Raw genomic sequence first — 16085 nt, 5'->3', positions numbered from 1 at the left:
TTATTTTTATTAACTTTAACTATTATATTAGCTTACAAAATAATGGAAAAAAGTTCAAAAGTGAACCCTGTTACTCTTTCTTTTATGTTAATATATATTTGGGGTTTAATATAAGAGAAAGTACTCATGAACATAAAAGAAAGAGTAACAGGGTCACTTTTGAACTTTTTTCCATTATTTTGTAAGCTAAATATAATAGTTAAAGTTAATAAAAATAATATACAAATATATTTGTTTTGGTTTTTTAACAGATAAAAATTAAAATCATAGATTTTTTAAAATATCGTACAAACGTTCTCCTGGCTACAAAAACAAACTTTTTTATGAAATATAAATTTTTTTGGGATGACTGTCGATAAACCTATCGTAATTGCATACCCTAATTTCAAACGCAAAATTCCATGTTGACTTGTGTTAGTTACTGTTTCTATAAAAACGCAAAAATCTGTATTATTAATATTACCACTACAAAAACAAACTTTAAAGGGGATATTGATATTTTTCCTTTATTTTGGTGCATGATGAATAGGAAAATCATGAAATAAATCCAAGGACAAGAAAAAAAATTTTTTTGTAGAGTTCTGGGGCCTTATTCTCGAAAAATATCGCATACGATATTTTATGAATACCACTAGAAAATAACACTTTGCAAGTATACTATTGGTTGCAAAGTGTGATATTCATGACATATCGTATGCGATATTTTGCGAGAATAAGGGGCCTGGGGCCCTATTCTCGAATCGTTTTCATGAAACTCGCATGCGAAATTCAATGCTTTTCAAATAGAAAGTCGCATACGAAAATCATTAGGGCAGGCTCGAGAATACGGTCCCTGAATCGATACATCGAGTACGTAAAATATTATAGACATACAGTGGCGGTTATAGCTTAAATTAGAAGACGACGTATAGCTGCTGCAGTTGCTGCGATGTGTTTGTTAAAAAAGAAAAGAAATAAATATAAGATAATTTAGAAATAAATTTTGCCATTATTTTTAATAACGAGGGAGCAGTACCGTGGCAAAATAATAGAACTATAAATAACATTTCCAAAAATAATTTTTATAATGTAATTTGTGTAATATAATTATATAATAGATAAAATACTAAGAAATATAAATAAACATTTTTTGATTACAAATAATTTTTTATTGCAAAAACCTTTTTCTATAAACAATATAAAGTTTCCATATATCATAAACTATTATATAACTTATAAATATATAACTTATAAATATTATAAACATACTTTTACCGTTGCTTCAAGACGTTGCGCGTTGTATATACAAGACCGTGGCTTCAATTTGCTAAAAGTTGGACTGTGTCGAACTGTGAGCGTTTATTCGCTGGATTCGCCATTTTGACGAAAATTGATGGAGAAGGGGTAAAACGCCAGCTTTTATTTGCTGCGTGAAATTGCACCTTTTTTAAGATTGTACTTAAGATGGTCTTAAATATAAGAACCGACTATGAATACCGGCCCAAGAGTAAACTTTGAAAGAGCACGGGTATGTCGATCAGTCACGTGGTCGATGACGTCATAGTTCGTGCATGCGTACAACGCTCCACTCCGGAGGGATTTATCCGTATTCCTCGATCCCCCCATTCCCAACAACATCCCAACTCCCAAGCAAGAGTCCCAATCCCAACACTGACGCAGTCGTTCCGGAGTTGTTCGCGAGGTTGTGTATACGTCGCCTCTCGGTCTCGAATACCCCACTCCGCGTCCTCGGGCTTCGAGGAACCTTATCGCCCTCCCGATAAACGTTTATCACGGTTGGCGACTGCCGGAACACGAGCCCGGTCCCCTCGTCAGTGCCCGCAGTGTGAACGAGCCCCGCGAAGATGACGGTAATCACGAAAGCGATCACCGAGAAGAAGGCGTCCGACAAAATGGAGCAGCCATTGTTTGTGGAGGAAAACGCGGCGGTTAGTATCTCGCTCCGCGGCGCTCGGCCGCGTCTTCCGGACGTTACCCCTTCGACGCCTCGGGCGCTCCGTCTCGGCAGGAGAGGATCCAGCTTATCTTTAATAGGTCACGGCGGGGTCGCGTTGTGCGCAGCAAAGCCACTTAACGCAACCCCTTGATATGTATATATGTGTACATGTATACACACGTATACATGTAGGAATAATTCTTGTCGAATCTATATAATATGTACATGTGTATGAGTGTGTGTGTGTGTGTACATATTCCATAAATTGTCAATTTATATATCAGAGTACGTTATATCTATCTTGTTTCTATGCTATCAGCGCAAGTGCGCGCTTGGGTTTCAGCTGTGTTGGTGTGTCTTGTACACATACATACATTCGCGCGTCCACCAACGGGAGCCAGGTCATCCAGGCCAAGTAAATTAATGACAAAATATACTGCTGTCTGTTGTGACACAGATGCACGCTTTATGCTTTTCCATGCCCCGATGACGATATGACGCGTGACACATTAAATGCAGATAGGGAAATAGCGCCTGAAGAGGGATATTTAACGAGGAAAATGAGACCCTCTTTTGCTTTTATTGATTTTTAAAACGGATCATTTTTCGTCGCGCAACTTGTCAAGTAATTCAGAAACGGAATCTTAAAAGTCAGTTCTTAGAATTATTAAATCTTTTGTTATATACTTTTTACGGGCAGAGCTGTTACAAATTAAATTGAATTTCGAGGAACAATTAAATTGTTTCTCTGCACTAATTTTATTTTATTTGCAGGAAAGAATCTATACTTGCTGATAAACAATTTATCAATTACCCGTGTTTTCGTAAATTTCATGTAGATTTTACATTTTGGAGACATAATAGTTTTATGTATAATTTGTTATTTTATTTGCTATTTTACTGAAAAATTAATTTGAAAATATATTAAAGAACAAAAAGATATCTGAATTAGGGATGGGTTAAATGCAGGTATTCTTCTTTAACAGGAGGGTAAGAAAGCTGATCCCGAAGCAGCGTATTCAAAAGTCAGTGAAGTCCCGAACAGCCGTTTCATCGCTTCTAGAAGATACCGAATCATCCATCGTATACATATGCATATAACATTTTTGCTCTTTCTCCTCGCGCTGCTGATACTGCTTATCGGCATGATCGGTGGGCTGTACATCTACAAACAGTATGCGAGGACTCAGATGCGCAGATTCCGTACTGGCTGGTACAGCATTCCGTACGACAGCTCGAATAAAGCGTCCTACGGCAACAATGCGGTTCATCAGGGACTGTTGGCTGACTCCGACCTGTTCGCCAAAAGTCTCACCAGAGCCATGGAGCAGGATGCGCTAGATATCGCGAGACACATAGATCATGATATCAATAACTTCTTCAAGGAGAGATTTGAGATCGATCTTGAGAACGAGCATTATGAGAAGATCGACGTGCCTGATTTCCGCGGTGGACGCCAGGGCCGCTTTATACACGACTTCAACATTGTGAGTCAAAATATCCTATTCCCGTATCGCAATTCGGCATACGCGCGCGATCTCCTCGCACGGAACATATTTCTTACGATGCCATATTTACTTACAGAATAAGACGGGTATCATAGATATTGACGGTCAGTGTTGCTTTGTCATGCCACTGAATCGTCAGCGCGTACTGCCACCTCGTAACATGTATGATCTCCTTAGAAAAATGTACAACGGTAAGTATGACTTTTATTAATTTACTTATTTATTAAAATATGCTGCACGTACAATTCTTAATTATCAGGTTATTACGAAGTGGACACTGCAGTCGTACGTGAAACCATGAAAGTAATCACACCGCCAATTACCGACATGTCGCTCGTAGGGACGTACATAGCGCGCGAATGCCAAGACTTGCCTACCTATATGCTGCAGAAAGTAAATTCTTCTAGTGGTTAGTTATCAAATTTCAAGTTGTACAAAGTACAATCTCTCTCGTATGACGTGCTCTCTAATATATTATTGTATTTTCAAATATTCCAGTTGTTAAACGCAGCGCATCGCAGAGCGGAGTGTTCGGGCAATTCGCCGGTAATAGTATTATGGAAGTCGATATCGTAAATTTAGAGGACTTCGAATGAAACTGCGAGAAATAATTGAGCAGTGGGAATTTCAATTATTCTAGAATATTACAACCACCAGTAGATCAGTGTATAAAAATTATAAGCTGTCCAGGGCAAATAGGTAAATATTCTGTCGAGTTTAGAATTGTTACTTTGCATTTATAGGGCATCAATATTAATTTCTCGCCCTCGGCGTTTTCCTAAATCATATTTCAGATATACTCCCGCATTTATCGAAATTGTCATTATAAGTCCTTCCATTTTCTATTAATTTTAGATTATAACATATGATACAAGCACGATTTGTTATTATTCATCTGAAGTATACAGTACATCAGGAGAAATCCCCTTTATAATATCGTGAGAGGCTAAACGATTGAATCACTATAAAAGAATGTAAGAAGTCTCAGCAAGATGGTGTATTGTCCGCAGGTTCTTATAGGAAAATTAATATTTCTTCCATATCCTCGTGGTATATTATTCAAACAGATAGCAAATGCGGTGTTATATGCCATAGTAATAAAATGTTTATTATTAAGGATTCTGGCACACAGCTTGTTGACTATATTTATGAATGTCTGCGTTAATAATCGATGAAACTAGTAGAATAGCCATGCACGTGCTAAGTGGTTGCGCTTACGACGCAGTTTTATGATGCGTTATTATTAGTGAGCTATAGATATGTTCATTTGTGAATTTTGTTTAGAAAATCTATCGCTTGCGTTACGGGCAGTACTTGAGAACACAGTGAGATTGAGATATAAAACAAGAATTATCAATATCGCAAAATTGAAAATAATTTTGGAAATGTGTTTCAATAAGAAATATATTTGTTTTACAATTGCGATTAATATGTAAAACACGTTAAACATTCATAAGATTACTGTGACTACATAAATATTTTTACAAAACGTTTGGATTGAAAAGCACAGAAGTTACATAGAGTGCTGATCCACGAGAGAAGTCTTGGTGTGTTTGAACATTCCATATAAGACTTGCTTATCTCTTCTGCATTTCTAATCATGAAAAGTTACGTGCTTTAGTAAATATTAATAATGCAGTATTTTAAATCATATCGTATTTTAAATGTATGTTTTACGTATCAGTTCATCGTCAAGTTATTATGCATAAAAGCTGGAACTGAGAACCAGAACTGGAATAGATAAGAATCGCGACTGAATGCAATTTTGCCATTAGTCTATTTTGGTGCATTGTCACACACATGCAGAGAGAAGCCGTTTTTTAAATAAATATTTTAAACTTTTTTTTAACATTTTATTACATATACGTACGGCATTAAATGCCAGCGTATCTAGGTACTCGGATATTCATTACTTTTAAATGCTACGTGTTATAGATGTATCTAATACTAACATTTATGAAGTGAGAGTCTCTGGGTTTTTTCAATTCACAGAATACTTTATAATAAAAATAACTCGCGAGTAAAAATTGATTTCAACGGTATATCAGAAAGAAATAAAATTCTAGTCTGTTTCGTGTGATGAATTATTATTATCTATAATTGATATCGAAATTAAGTTGGCAAACTGAAGACGCATTGTTGCAAAATCATTTTCATATATAAATTATTGAGATAGTTATTAACGAACAATTAGATATAATATACGAATAATGATACTGTGTTTGTTGTATTTCCGAATAGATTAGAAAAGTTAATACCCATAAAAAAAAACATCAACCGAAATAAAGGAAATATGTGTTTATTAATATATGCACGGATCACATTATGGACCGAGTGCCTAAACATTTATAATCCATTCCGTATTAGTTACGTGCTCTTGCTTGTATTATCGAGTCCAATAAACGAACATGCAAATGTATAAATATGCGGCGCGTACACGCCGTTTTAAATGTCCGTAGACATGTAGATTAAACACTGGTGGCAATAAATAATACATTAGTTAGTTCCACCATTTTTCCAGATGGGGATGGAAATGCAGAATATCTTGTTAATTAGCTTCCGTTAATTCCACGGCGATGCGTAATTTTGTCTGCGCATTTGAAACTTTATTATAGAACTGTTACGCGATTCTCTCTGTCACGTTTCGTGTGATTGTAGTTAAGTTCCTATATAGTCATTTCTATCTCCGTGAGTTTGAGAAGTTTCCTTAGCTTTACAGCGTTAAAAAAACCAAATTTGTAAAACTGTACGCGAATTAATTGTAAAGTCTGACGAGAAAATAAACGATACATATGAATGTCAGTATTAATGCCGTATCGAATACAATGATTCTTGAATCGATGTTTTGTTAAGGCAAAAGATGGCTGTATGAGAAAAGGTTTTATTTCAATCTCCGAGGTTTATTTCACAAAAACTTTCTCTTCTTTACCTATATATCAATTTATCAAACTATTAATAAAAATTTAATCAATTATATATTTTTTGCATACAGAATTTGTTTTCATATACAATTATGCATTAGTATAAAAAAAATACTAACGTATAGTCATAGGTCAAGTATTATTTGTATGTACCAAGTCAGCTATGGCTTTCTGTCTAAGAGTGTAGAGTTTCTTCACCCATTTATCGAACCTTGCTTCTTGATCCATCATAATCTGAGAGGAAGGAACAAATGTTATCTATTTACGAGTACGCTGGAGTATACATCGGGAAATTTTAAAAATAAGAGAAACTTACCGATGTGTGAAATATGCTTTCTGGGCCGCTGGAAACGTTAGACACCGGTGGAATCTGTATGGTATCCGAGCTAATGTCTATAACGATATTTTTAAATTTACTCTCTTTGCTAGCGGACGAAGTGAACTGCTTAGGTGTGAAACCCTCGGCGTTTATTTCCTCGAGTACGCTGTCTTTGAAACGTGGCTCAATGGGAAACTCGTCTGAAAAGCGATATACAATTTGTATCTCTTAATATAACGCACAATCGTTAAAGTAAAATATTAATCGTGATATTCAGAGCCAAACGTTTATACCTTTTACCGCTAGAATTTGGCTCTTCTCTACGTTAACTTTCGGCTGATTCGACTGCGAGCTACTGGAGGGGCTTCGCGACTTATCTCTGGACGTGGACCTAGCTTTTCTTCTCGTACGATCCGAAGAGTGCGACCTGCCCGTCCTGGAACGGTAACGTCTCCTATCTCGATCTCGCGAATGACTGCTTCTGGAGCCTTTGTGGCTCTTTGAATTCCGATCTCTTCCTCTACTTCTCGAGTGTGAACGGTGTTTGCGCTTCGTTTTCGAGTGCTTCGACGATCTCCTTCGATGCGGCGAGGACTCGCTGCTGTCCGAGCTGCTAGACCTGCAAGAGTCATTGCAACACTGAGACTCTTCTTCTCACGAATAAGATCTGACAATAAATCGCATCAAACGATTCGACGATCACGTTCTGGTGGACACGTTAAGTGTTAACTTTAATTAATAAAATATTAATTAAAATTGATGTAAGATACAAACTGAAAATTGTATAAAACATTTTACTAACTTTTCCTAACCTCATACTGCAATCGGATAAAAAGAGTAGTTGAAGATTGTGTCAAAAAACTGGAGCAATAAACTTATCCCGAACTTTGAAAAAAATTCCAATCTTGCATTTTACCTCGACTTTCGATTTCGCTTCCTTCGGTACCTGCTGCTGTGATCCGAGTCCGAGTCGCTGGAATATCTCGCCATAGCTGTCAACGGAGCGTTCCCGTTTACGTTCGTCCAGGATGAGCCAACGATCTAAATCTTCTTCTTCGTGGCTGATTGGCACCTGGTGAACGATCAGAACGATCTAAATCCATTGAAACACCCTGACACCCAGCACCCCAGAGCACGAGGTCGAGGGGTAACCCCATACACAGGGGTCACAGGGTGTGTTTTGAGATGTATTGACACTTGACAGTACAGCAAATCTATAGTATGTACACGTGACGCGAATTGTACTTTCAATCCCGCCAGTGCATTTCGGAACGCACCAATGGTGCACGTGTGTTTGTGTATACATACATGCACGTATGTTTAGACCGGGTTGATAGTTTGATAGCGCTGAACGGCACGGTGGCTGACAAGTATTGATCAAGTAGAGAGTAGAGTTTATCTCATGTTATACGGCAATGGAACGGAGCTGAAGCTGTGAATGAACTTCGCGAGGTTCGTGTATTCGGGTCCCCGCTGCGCGGGGACCGCCGACGACGGTCCGCAAGAAGAGGACGCGGAGGGATTCAGGCTGGTGCACTCGTTGAAGATCAACGACGCGGTCCCGTTTTCCATGTACAAATCCGCGAGAACCGGCCTGACGGTTTGCATCGCAGACGTGGAAGGTCCGATTGTCAACTGCCACTTTGCACTCGGTAATTTTTGTACACGCTTTAAACACGGTTTTCCTTAATGTCCAGACACGAACGAATTAATTCTTATTCGTCTCAGAAGATTGCCGAAAGGGAAATTAGTAAACATCAAAATACAGGTGTTTAGTAATACTTTTATACTTTTAATCATTTTTATTTGTATCAATTCTCTCTCCTCAGCCACCGAAGTGCTCAACGACGAAGGTCTTCCAGAAGCGGTGGCACATATTCCATTTGCGGGCAGCGAACAGTATCCCTATACAAATCTTTTGGATCGCTGGTCTTACAGATGCTTCTCGCTTGGCACTGAGACTCATACGTTTCAAGATTACACTTGTTACAGCATGAAAACAAGTGGGAGCGAAGGATTTTTTTCCCTACTGCCCGTATACCTCGATCATATACTTTATCCCACTCTTAAGGTAAAATTTTTAATAATTTTTTCTGCATATAAAAGAAAAGTAATTCTTTTATTATCTAATATAATATCTTACTAATATAATACGTCAAATATTAAAATATTACAATTCTATCTTTGTAAAACTTTTTATTTATAATAATTTTTTATTAATAAATAAAAAAATGATATTAGCTTATGGTACATTCTCTTATAAAAAAAAAATAATTTTAAATTCTGTAAAATACTCATTGCATCCTGATTATAAATTATTAATATATCGATTAATACATAAATAATTACAAACTATGTAAAAATTATGTGAGAAATGTTTAACATCTTTGTACGTTTTGATAATAGGAAGCAGCATATATTATAGATATACATCATATTACTAAGTATGGAGAAGATGCGGGTACATTATATTTTAACGCCAAGAATAAAGAATTAGACGGAGAACATGTAACATATACTGAACTAATGAAAGCGATGTATCCTGAAAATTGTGGATATAGCTCGATTGTTCAAGGTACAAGAAACACCTAATCGAATTGTAATGTTATTGTAAGTGTTATTTATTTTTTATACGTGTAGGTACATCGTCGCACATATCGCAATATCTCGTTCTCGACGATATCAAACGATATCATAAGGAATATTACAGACCAGAAAACCTAACTGTGTTAATAGTAGGTCAAGTACAGCATGATAAAGTTTTGCAAGTGTTAGAAACTTTAGAAGAAAAAATAATATCAAAGGTAAATTATAAATTAATTTTAATTTTAATATTATAATTGGGTTGAAAGTTATTAATTTTAGAAATTAGAAAAACAGACATCTCAATGTCAGAAATAAGTGAAAAATATTGTAGTTTATTATTAACTGCATATTATTACATACTATTATCGAATTAGAGATGTGTGATTATCAATCTTGACATTATATTCTTTTTCTTGTATTTGCGATAATCTTGATATTTATAGTCTCAAAATTGTAGGGAGAGAGAAGTGTGTTTAAAAGACCCTGGCAGACTCCAATTAAACCGCTTGCAAAAAGCGTAGATGTGGAATTCCAATATCCGTGCTACTCCCGCGCTGGGGCACATGTTCGTATAGCTTGGCAAGGACCGTCCACGGTTAATAAATTGTACGATTATTTCGGCTTTTGCTTACTCTCGCAATATTTCACATCCGACGGTGCATTGCAAAAAGAATTTATCAGGGAACAGATTTCTTATGAATATTACTTACATGAATTCTCGACTTCAGCTTTAAGTTTGATGTTCCCGAATGTGCCGGGTCGTAAAGTTCCTCTAATCAAGGAGTCTGTGATCAAAGTACTTAAACATATATCTGACGTTGGTATACAGTTAAAAGAAATGAAGACTGTAATTCGCAGATATATTATTAAAATTTTAAGTGACTTGGAAAACAATCTGCATAATACAATCGCAACTGGGCTATTTAAACATGTATTATATGGAAAAACGAACAAAGATGTATGTTACGAATTTATTTATTTTTTTGCTGCGTTTTATCGGATATATTGATTAAAATTCCTTCGTTTTCGTTAACAGCTGGATTATAGATTGAATATTGTACATTATCTCAAAAGATTAGAAAATGAACCTAAATGTTACTGGTCAAATCTTTACAAGAAATATTTTGTCGATACGCCGATGATCGTTGTAAGAGGCACGCCTAGCCGTGAAATGTTGAAGATATTTTTGGAAGAGGAGAGAAACACGAAAATCGATCGGATACACGAGTTCGGCATGCTTGGTTTAGCGAGAAACGATATACTCTTTTTCCAAGCCATAAGCGAAAATGTATGTGAATATATTCTTATTAAAGATTGAAAGTATCTGCGTAACTAAAGTATTTTATAGCCAAAGCTTAGCCATTGGCAATACTCTTGCTATTGATGATGTTTTTTCTCAAGTCACATATACCCGACGAAGTATTAGAAAGTATACCTGTACCTGGCACAGATTCCATTGACTTCCATCACATTACAAGTTACAGTACAGAAACTCTGGAGCAGCATTCTGAATTTGATGTCACTCAACTGCCGTTTTTTACCCATCTAGATCATGCCGATACAAACTTTGTTTATGTGAGTATCGTATCTCTTATTGTGTAATTCTGTTGGAAGCATAATTCACAGAAATATCTCTTTCTATTTGCAAACATTTCAAGGCATACATTCATATTTAACGGTTGTACATCAATTATTGAGATAATTATTACGATAATTAATTGCTTTTTATTTTTAAATCCAGATGTTTGTCGTCATGGACACTACTTCCATTAGTAAAGGATGTAAAAAATATATTCCACTATTGCTAGAGCTCATTATGGAATCTCCGGTGAAAAGGGCCGATCATCTGATTCTTTATGAGGAAGTAATAGATGAATTGAATGCAGATACTGTCGTGACTGCCACTCAAATTAGTATTTTTAAGCCCATGGGATTCTCATCCAAATCCTCTGGTGTTTATTTGATGCTTCAGGTATGTATAATTATGTATGTAACGTATAATAAATTACTACATTTTCTTCTTTTATAAAGAAGTAATTTAAACCGATTTATAACTGTTACATATCTTTTTCATGTAGCTTGAATATGAAAAGTATGAGAAAGGCGTTAAGTGGATTAAAGAACTTTTATATGATACTGTGTTAACAGTTGACAGATTAAAAGCAGTAGCAACGAAAAAAGTAAATGATATTGCTCAATTGAAGAAAAAAGGGGGCCAGATTGCAAACGATTTAATGAAAATATTACTGTACAATGAAGGTAAATGATAAATCTCATCTCTAAATCTGTAAACAATTCTTTAAATCCATAATTCTGGAAACAACTTTTAAATCAATAAACTGGAAACAATATATATAAAATAAAAGAGAAATATGTAATATGTATTTTTTGAATATTTGTAGACAGCAATCCTTTCGTGTTCAGCTTATTGCAACAAGAAGAATTCCTCACTGACATTATAGAACGTCTGAAGAATGATGCGGGTCAGAAAGAAATCATGGCAAATATCGAATCAAGCAGAAAAACTCTGACGTTATTAAAAAATATGGAATTGTATATGACTGTTAACGTCACGAAATTAACAAAGGAAGTTTCAAATATCTACGCTCCATGGGAAACATTCTTTCCTGATGTAGTTACGGAAAAAGCCAAGTAAATATAGTTATTATACTTGATAAATTGTCGGAAAATGTTAGGATAATAATATATAATAAAAAGCAGAGTGAATCATTAACATGTAACGATTTTTAAAACCTATTGTAGCATTGAATTATAACATGTGTAGACTTTCTTTCCGCCAGATATATACATATATATAAGAAATTTGAAAAGTCGTTTTAGAGGAAATAATTTTTCTCAATATATGAAGCTTTTCAGTAACTTGTTTAAGCTTGTGTGTAAATTGAAACTTAGTGTGCGGCTCGGCTCTGAGATATAAAAACTATTATTGAAAATATGTAATATACTAATAGTAATACATTTTTAGGCTCAACATTACTGCTGATTGGACATTAATGACTCTCACGAACCATGTTGCTATTAACGGATGTATCGTGGGATTGGAAAACAAAACGAAGGCATTCTTCCTACGGACTTATCCCTCCATAAACGACTATCGGAACCCTGATCTGCCGGCTTTGCTCGTTTGTTTGATGTATCTTGATCAAATGGATGTAAGCGCTGTGATACTTGTCAATCAAAATGCAAAATCAATCATCGTCATTTTAAAGATATATAATTTCAGGGACCCTTATCGTTATTAATTCGACACTCTGAACGTGCGCGTGATTTCGAATTTTTCGTGTCGTTGCACGAAGGGTTGTTGTATCTGGCTATTAATGACGCTACAGACTTGCTAGGCGCATACATTAAGGCCAAAACGAATGTGGTATGAATAGTAATAGATTATTCATACAAGGAATAAATAAATATATAAATATTATATAAAACATATAACAACTACATAAGAAAGAGAATATTTTGCATCATGAGTTTTCTGTCGCAGGAAAATCGTGTGTCTGGGCATTGGGCCGACAACTTTTGCGAATCGGCCAAATCACTTATGATCTACCAGATCATAAGAATGAAGAACGCCATAGGCAACAGAGCGAATGAATCATTAAGGTGTTGTCGCGGTATGCCGCTTGATTATTGTCTTCCATTGATACGACATATCTCTGCCGTTACTAAGGACGATATGAACCGCGTAGGGAATCAATATATCATGCCGTTATTCGATCCGGAAGTGTGTAAGACTATCATCGTGTGTCACACGTCTAAAATCTCGACAATGGACGAGGCTTTTAAAGAGTAAGTACAATTCTTGTCACATTATTCTCTCTTCCTATTTTTAAGTAACACAAGTAAATACATAATTCTTCTTTTTTTTACAGAATGCATCATAGTTTTAATACGTACAACAATTTTAAAGAAGCTTATTCAATACTATCTGAAAAAACGCAAAAGCAAACAAAGATTTATTAATAATAAAGGTATAAAGATTTACCAATCAAAATCTTGGGAAATATCCCTTTCAGAGAGATTGTTCAAATGTATTTTACGCTCTTTTTGAGAAAGTTATTTGATATGTGAATTTGATGTGAAATACTAAAGATTTCATATTTAATATATAAATGTTTAATACAATGTAATAATATTCATACAATCAATATTATATGTAAATAATATTAATAATGTATTTATTGTTTTAATAATGTTTTCATTTTGTTTGCTTTCACGCACAAACAACAAGATGTTCAAAAAGTATTTATAAAAATTTACATGTTTAAAAAGTTTAAATTTTGTTAACAATTTCGAAAATATAAAAAACAATTATTTATTTTTAATATAGAATATCCAATAAATGTTTGTCATTCATAGATGTAAACTTTTGATGTGTATATAAATAAAAGTTCTTCAGGAGATGCTGCGTTTTTTTTTTTCTATTATGACTAGAAGATCAGAATGGACTATTAAGAAGAAACTGCTACAGTTTCTATCTCTAACGCCGACACGCCACGTTGCTTGATGGGCTGGTAAACTCCACCATAAATTTGAAACTCAAACATAGTGATATTTGCTGTATCTAGAGGCTCACCGTCCGGAATCTCACGTCCACGATAATAAGGTTTGAAGTCTTTCAAAGGTAAAGTCATCGTGGAAAATTCGTCGTCCGACATTGGTACCTGAAGCGGAAATTTTCGAAGAATACCGAAAGAAGATTGTTTCCAGCGCGATACTTTGTCACATACAAATTCCAAAGATCAGTAAAATGGAATCGAAAACAATGGTAAACAAGATGTGACTTTGAAGCTTTACCGTGAAGAATTGTTCATAGTTGAGGTCCTCATTGGAATTCTCTCCTCGATGTCTCAAGGATATCTTGTAGTGGCTATTTTGCCCCTGCCCCCGGCAAGTGATCTCGATATTTCTGAATCTCGACAGATCCAGATTCGTCGGTTTTCTGACGCCAGCGAAACCGGCACCGTTTGGTTGCGGATTCAGTAGCGTGAAGAGGACCGCTCTCTGGAAGAGCTGGCTTGTTTGCAGCGTTAAGACAGCTTTGGATTTGCCCACTGTTCTCACAGTGTCGGACATCTCCCGCCAATCGTCCACACTTTGCGCATCCGTGAAATCGAAGAGCATCATTTTATCCCTGATTAAATCCAAATGATGCAAACAAATGTAGACAACAACTTGTACTTCATTCACTCAGTTTCATTCAGTTAGATAAATTAAATTTTTGCACATCCTTGTATCATTTCGTACAAAAGGAAATGTTTCAAGTCCGCAATACGAATACGAGGAAAAAGATAAACGGTGAAAATGTAACGATTCGTTAGTCTTCATTTTTATTATTTATACTGGAAGTTTATTTTAAACAGTTTATAATTCCCATCAAAATTCAAAATAGAATTCTATTTACAATTTTATGTGTCTTATAATCATTCGAAGATTCAGAATGCATGTATAGCGTAGGCCTAGTTTACACCGATCACTTGATACGCGTATTTAAATAGTAAATAACTAATAAATTATATAGTTTCATTATTGGCTGCATGATCAGCTCAAATATACTATTTGATACGCGTATCAAGAGATCGGTGTAAACTAGGCCTAATATAAATTATACATTCAAATATGTACAATGATGGATCAAATTATAAATAGAATTGCATTCGAAAATCTAATGAATTGTAGATCAAGGTATAATTAGACAAAAAGTAATACATTTTAGAGTAATACATTTATACAATCACATCATTAAATCTTTTCCAAAATCATTTAACAATCATGTACATTAAAAGGAATTTGTCGTTTATTTGTAGTCGTGGAGGTTAATTCACACGCGAGATCATTTGTCCTCAATCATTCGTGATTTTTCTCGAGATCCATCGGTCGTGGGAATCCTCCCTTCCGAATCCGTAATCCCGTACGCGTAATTTTCGAACGCATCATGCGTAATAATGATGATAATTACATATCACACCTTACCCTTTCGCGAAGTGACAGGACACGATAAAAGCGGCGATCATTCGTAAATTCATGTTTCGCAAGGTATATTATTTTCCACGAGGACAACACGAGTTCGCCAAGACGTGTCAAGTCGAGGCGGTCGCTCTTCTACGACGTAGACAATAGATGCTTGACATTTCGTTGACATGCAACGTGGAGCGTACACGTTGCTTGGAAGTTGTATTATATGTGCATGTCTTCGGTACGTCGCGTCGCGGCGCATTCGCGACAATAATAGCCATGATATTTAACAAGGCGTTATATTTAATGATAAAAAGTGTGATATATCTTTGTAAATAATGACAAAAAAATCCATCGAAACGAAAAAAATTTGCTAATATATGTACGTAATCTTTTAAAGTAATTTTTTAATCATTCCTGATTGTTGCGAACGACCTAATTATTTATTGTTATCTTCGAAAATTAAAAGAAAACATAATTATCAATCATTTATAAATAAAAATTTATAATTATTATTATTCATTTTTATAAACTTGATTAACATGTTTAAATGCATATCTTTTATTATGAGAATAAAGAATTGTTCGGTTATTGTAGTAAAAAGATTTTTGAGAAATTACATATTGTTCTATTCTATAATGATGCGAAAAGTTAAATCCTTTATTATACAAGTTTTGGACGTGATTATAATGTACAAGTAGAATATACTAGAAATAGATTTCACAAAAATTACATCAAGGATTTTTAGTAAAAGACAAATATAATATACTATACGTTGAAAAAATCTGTATTCATTTTAATGAAGCAACATAGCTCTTATAGGAAAGCATTCATTAACA

At 35.0% G+C, this 16085-nt stretch overlaps 4 protein-coding genes across 5 annotated transcripts; 2 read left to right on the top strand and 2 right to left on the bottom strand.

Annotated features, from left to right (window-relative positions):
- The first annotated feature begins 1599 nt into the window (after positions 1-1599).
- LOC139776229 (integral membrane protein 2C) lies at positions 1600-6249 on the top strand. 2 transcript variants are annotated; one of them, XR_011719036.1, is made up of 6 exons: positions 1600-1928; positions 2923-3423; positions 3521-3635; positions 3704-3853; positions 3943-4143; positions 4300-6249. XR_011719036.1 is itself a non-coding variant. In XM_071712768.1 (5 exons), exons 1-5 carry the CDS (start codon positions 1845-1847, stop codon positions 4038-4040), a joined length of 948 nt encoding a protein of 315 aa, XP_071568869.1. In that variant the 5' UTR covers positions 1600-1844; the 3' UTR covers positions 4041-6249. The 2 variants fall into 2 exon arrangements, 1 of the variants encoding a protein (XP_071568869.1); XM_071712768.1 differs by having other exon boundaries at positions 3943-6249.
- Positions 6250-6400: 151 nt separating this feature from the next.
- On the bottom strand, positions 6401-7908 carry LOC139776231 (uncharacterized). Its single transcript, XM_071712772.1, has 4 exons — positions 7601-7908; positions 6978-7303; positions 6682-6884; positions 6401-6599 (listed from the first exon to the last, which is right to left on the bottom strand). Exons 1-4 carry the CDS (start codon positions 7672-7674, stop codon positions 6498-6500), a joined length of 705 nt encoding a protein of 234 aa, XP_071568873.1. The 5' UTR covers positions 7675-7908; the 3' UTR covers positions 6401-6497.
- A 90-nt stretch (positions 7909-7998) lies between these two features.
- On the top strand, positions 7999-13694 carry LOC139776227 (uncharacterized protein C05D11.1). The gene is made up of 14 exons (XM_071712765.1): positions 7999-8336; positions 8514-8755; positions 9091-9259; positions 9325-9488; positions 9728-10228; positions 10307-10558; positions 10672-10845; positions 11012-11242; positions 11349-11529; positions 11673-11922; positions 12257-12443; positions 12515-12658; positions 12776-13080; positions 13164-13694. Exons 1-14 carry the CDS (start codon positions 8123-8125, stop codon positions 13252-13254), a joined length of 3105 nt encoding a protein of 1034 aa, XP_071568866.1. The 5' UTR covers positions 7999-8122; the 3' UTR covers positions 13255-13694.
- Positions 13091-15703, bottom strand: LOC139776232 (uncharacterized). The gene is made up of 3 exons (XM_071712773.1): positions 15265-15703; positions 14089-14425; positions 13091-13955 (listed from the first exon to the last, which is right to left on the bottom strand). The coding sequence occupies exons 1-3, from the start codon at positions 15315-15317 to the stop codon at positions 13743-13745; spliced, it is 603 nt and encodes a 200-aa protein (XP_071568874.1). The 5' UTR covers positions 15318-15703; the 3' UTR covers positions 13091-13742.
- Between the last annotated feature and the right edge of the window lie 382 nt (positions 15704-16085).

Source organism: Temnothorax nylanderi, unplaced genomic scaffold (assembly GCF_030848795.1).
Source record: "Temnothorax nylanderi isolate EJ_2023f unplaced genomic scaffold, tnyl_v1.0 TNYL_tig0115_pilon, whole genome shotgun sequence".
Classification (NCBI taxonomy): Eukaryota; Metazoa; Arthropoda; class Insecta; order Hymenoptera; family Formicidae; genus Temnothorax; species Temnothorax nylanderi.
The sequence above is the reverse complement of the archived record's forward strand: the minus strand, read 5'-3'. Positions and strand labels throughout refer to the sequence as shown.

What these genes read in the sequence shown, in the direction of transcription:
- LOC139776229 (XM_071712768.1), top strand. Translation starts at nt 1,845, where the DNA reads ATGACGGTAATCACGAAAGCGATCACCGAGAAGAAGGCGTCCGACAAA. An exon ending in CCTTAGAAAAATGTACAACG is followed by an intron (nt 3,636 to 3,703) that starts GTAAGTATGACT and finishes CTTAATTATCAG; the next exon opens with GTTATTACGAAGTGGACACT. An exon ending in GAAAGTAAATTCTTCTAGTG is followed by an intron (nt 3,854 to 3,942) that starts GTTAGTTATCAA and finishes CAAATATTCCAG; the next exon opens with TTGTTAAACGCAGCGCATCG.
- LOC139776231 (XM_071712772.1), bottom strand. Translation starts at nt 7,674, where the DNA reads ATGGCGAGATATTCCAGCGACTCGGACTCGGATCACAGCAGCAGGTAC. An exon ending in AAGCGAAATCGAAAGTCGAG is followed by an intron (nt 7,304 to 7,600) that starts GTAAAATGCAAG and finishes TGACTCTTGCAG; the next exon opens with GTCTAGCAGCTCGGACAGCA. An exon ending in AAAGCATATTTCACACATCG is followed by an intron (nt 6,600 to 6,681) that starts GTAAGTTTCTCT and finishes CCTTCCTCTCAG; the next exon opens with ATTATGATGGATCAAGAAGC.
- LOC139776227 (XM_071712765.1), top strand. Translation starts at nt 8,123, where the DNA reads ATGAACTTCGCGAGGTTCGTGTATTCGGGTCCCCGCTGCGCGGGGACC. An exon ending in AAGAAAAAATAATATCAAAG is followed by an intron (nt 9,489 to 9,727) that starts GTAAATTATAAA and finishes TCAAAATTGTAG; the next exon opens with GGAGAGAGAAGTGTGTTTAA. An exon ending in TGTATCTTGATCAAATGGAT is followed by an intron (nt 12,444 to 12,514) that starts GTAAGCGCTGTG and finishes ATATAATTTCAG; the next exon opens with GGACCCTTATCGTTATTAAT.
- LOC139776232 (XM_071712773.1), bottom strand. Translation starts at nt 15,317, where the DNA reads ATGAATTTACGAATGATCGCCGCTTTTATCGTGTCCTGTCACTTCGCG. An exon ending in TCCTGTCACTTCGCGAAAGG is followed by an intron (nt 14,426 to 15,264) that starts GTAAGGTGTGAT and finishes GGATTTAATCAG; the next exon opens with GGATAAAATGATGCTCTTCG. An exon ending in ACTATGAACAATTCTTCACG is followed by an intron (nt 13,956 to 14,088) that starts GTAAAGCTTCAA and finishes TTTCCGCTTCAG; the next exon opens with GTACCAATGTCGGACGACGA.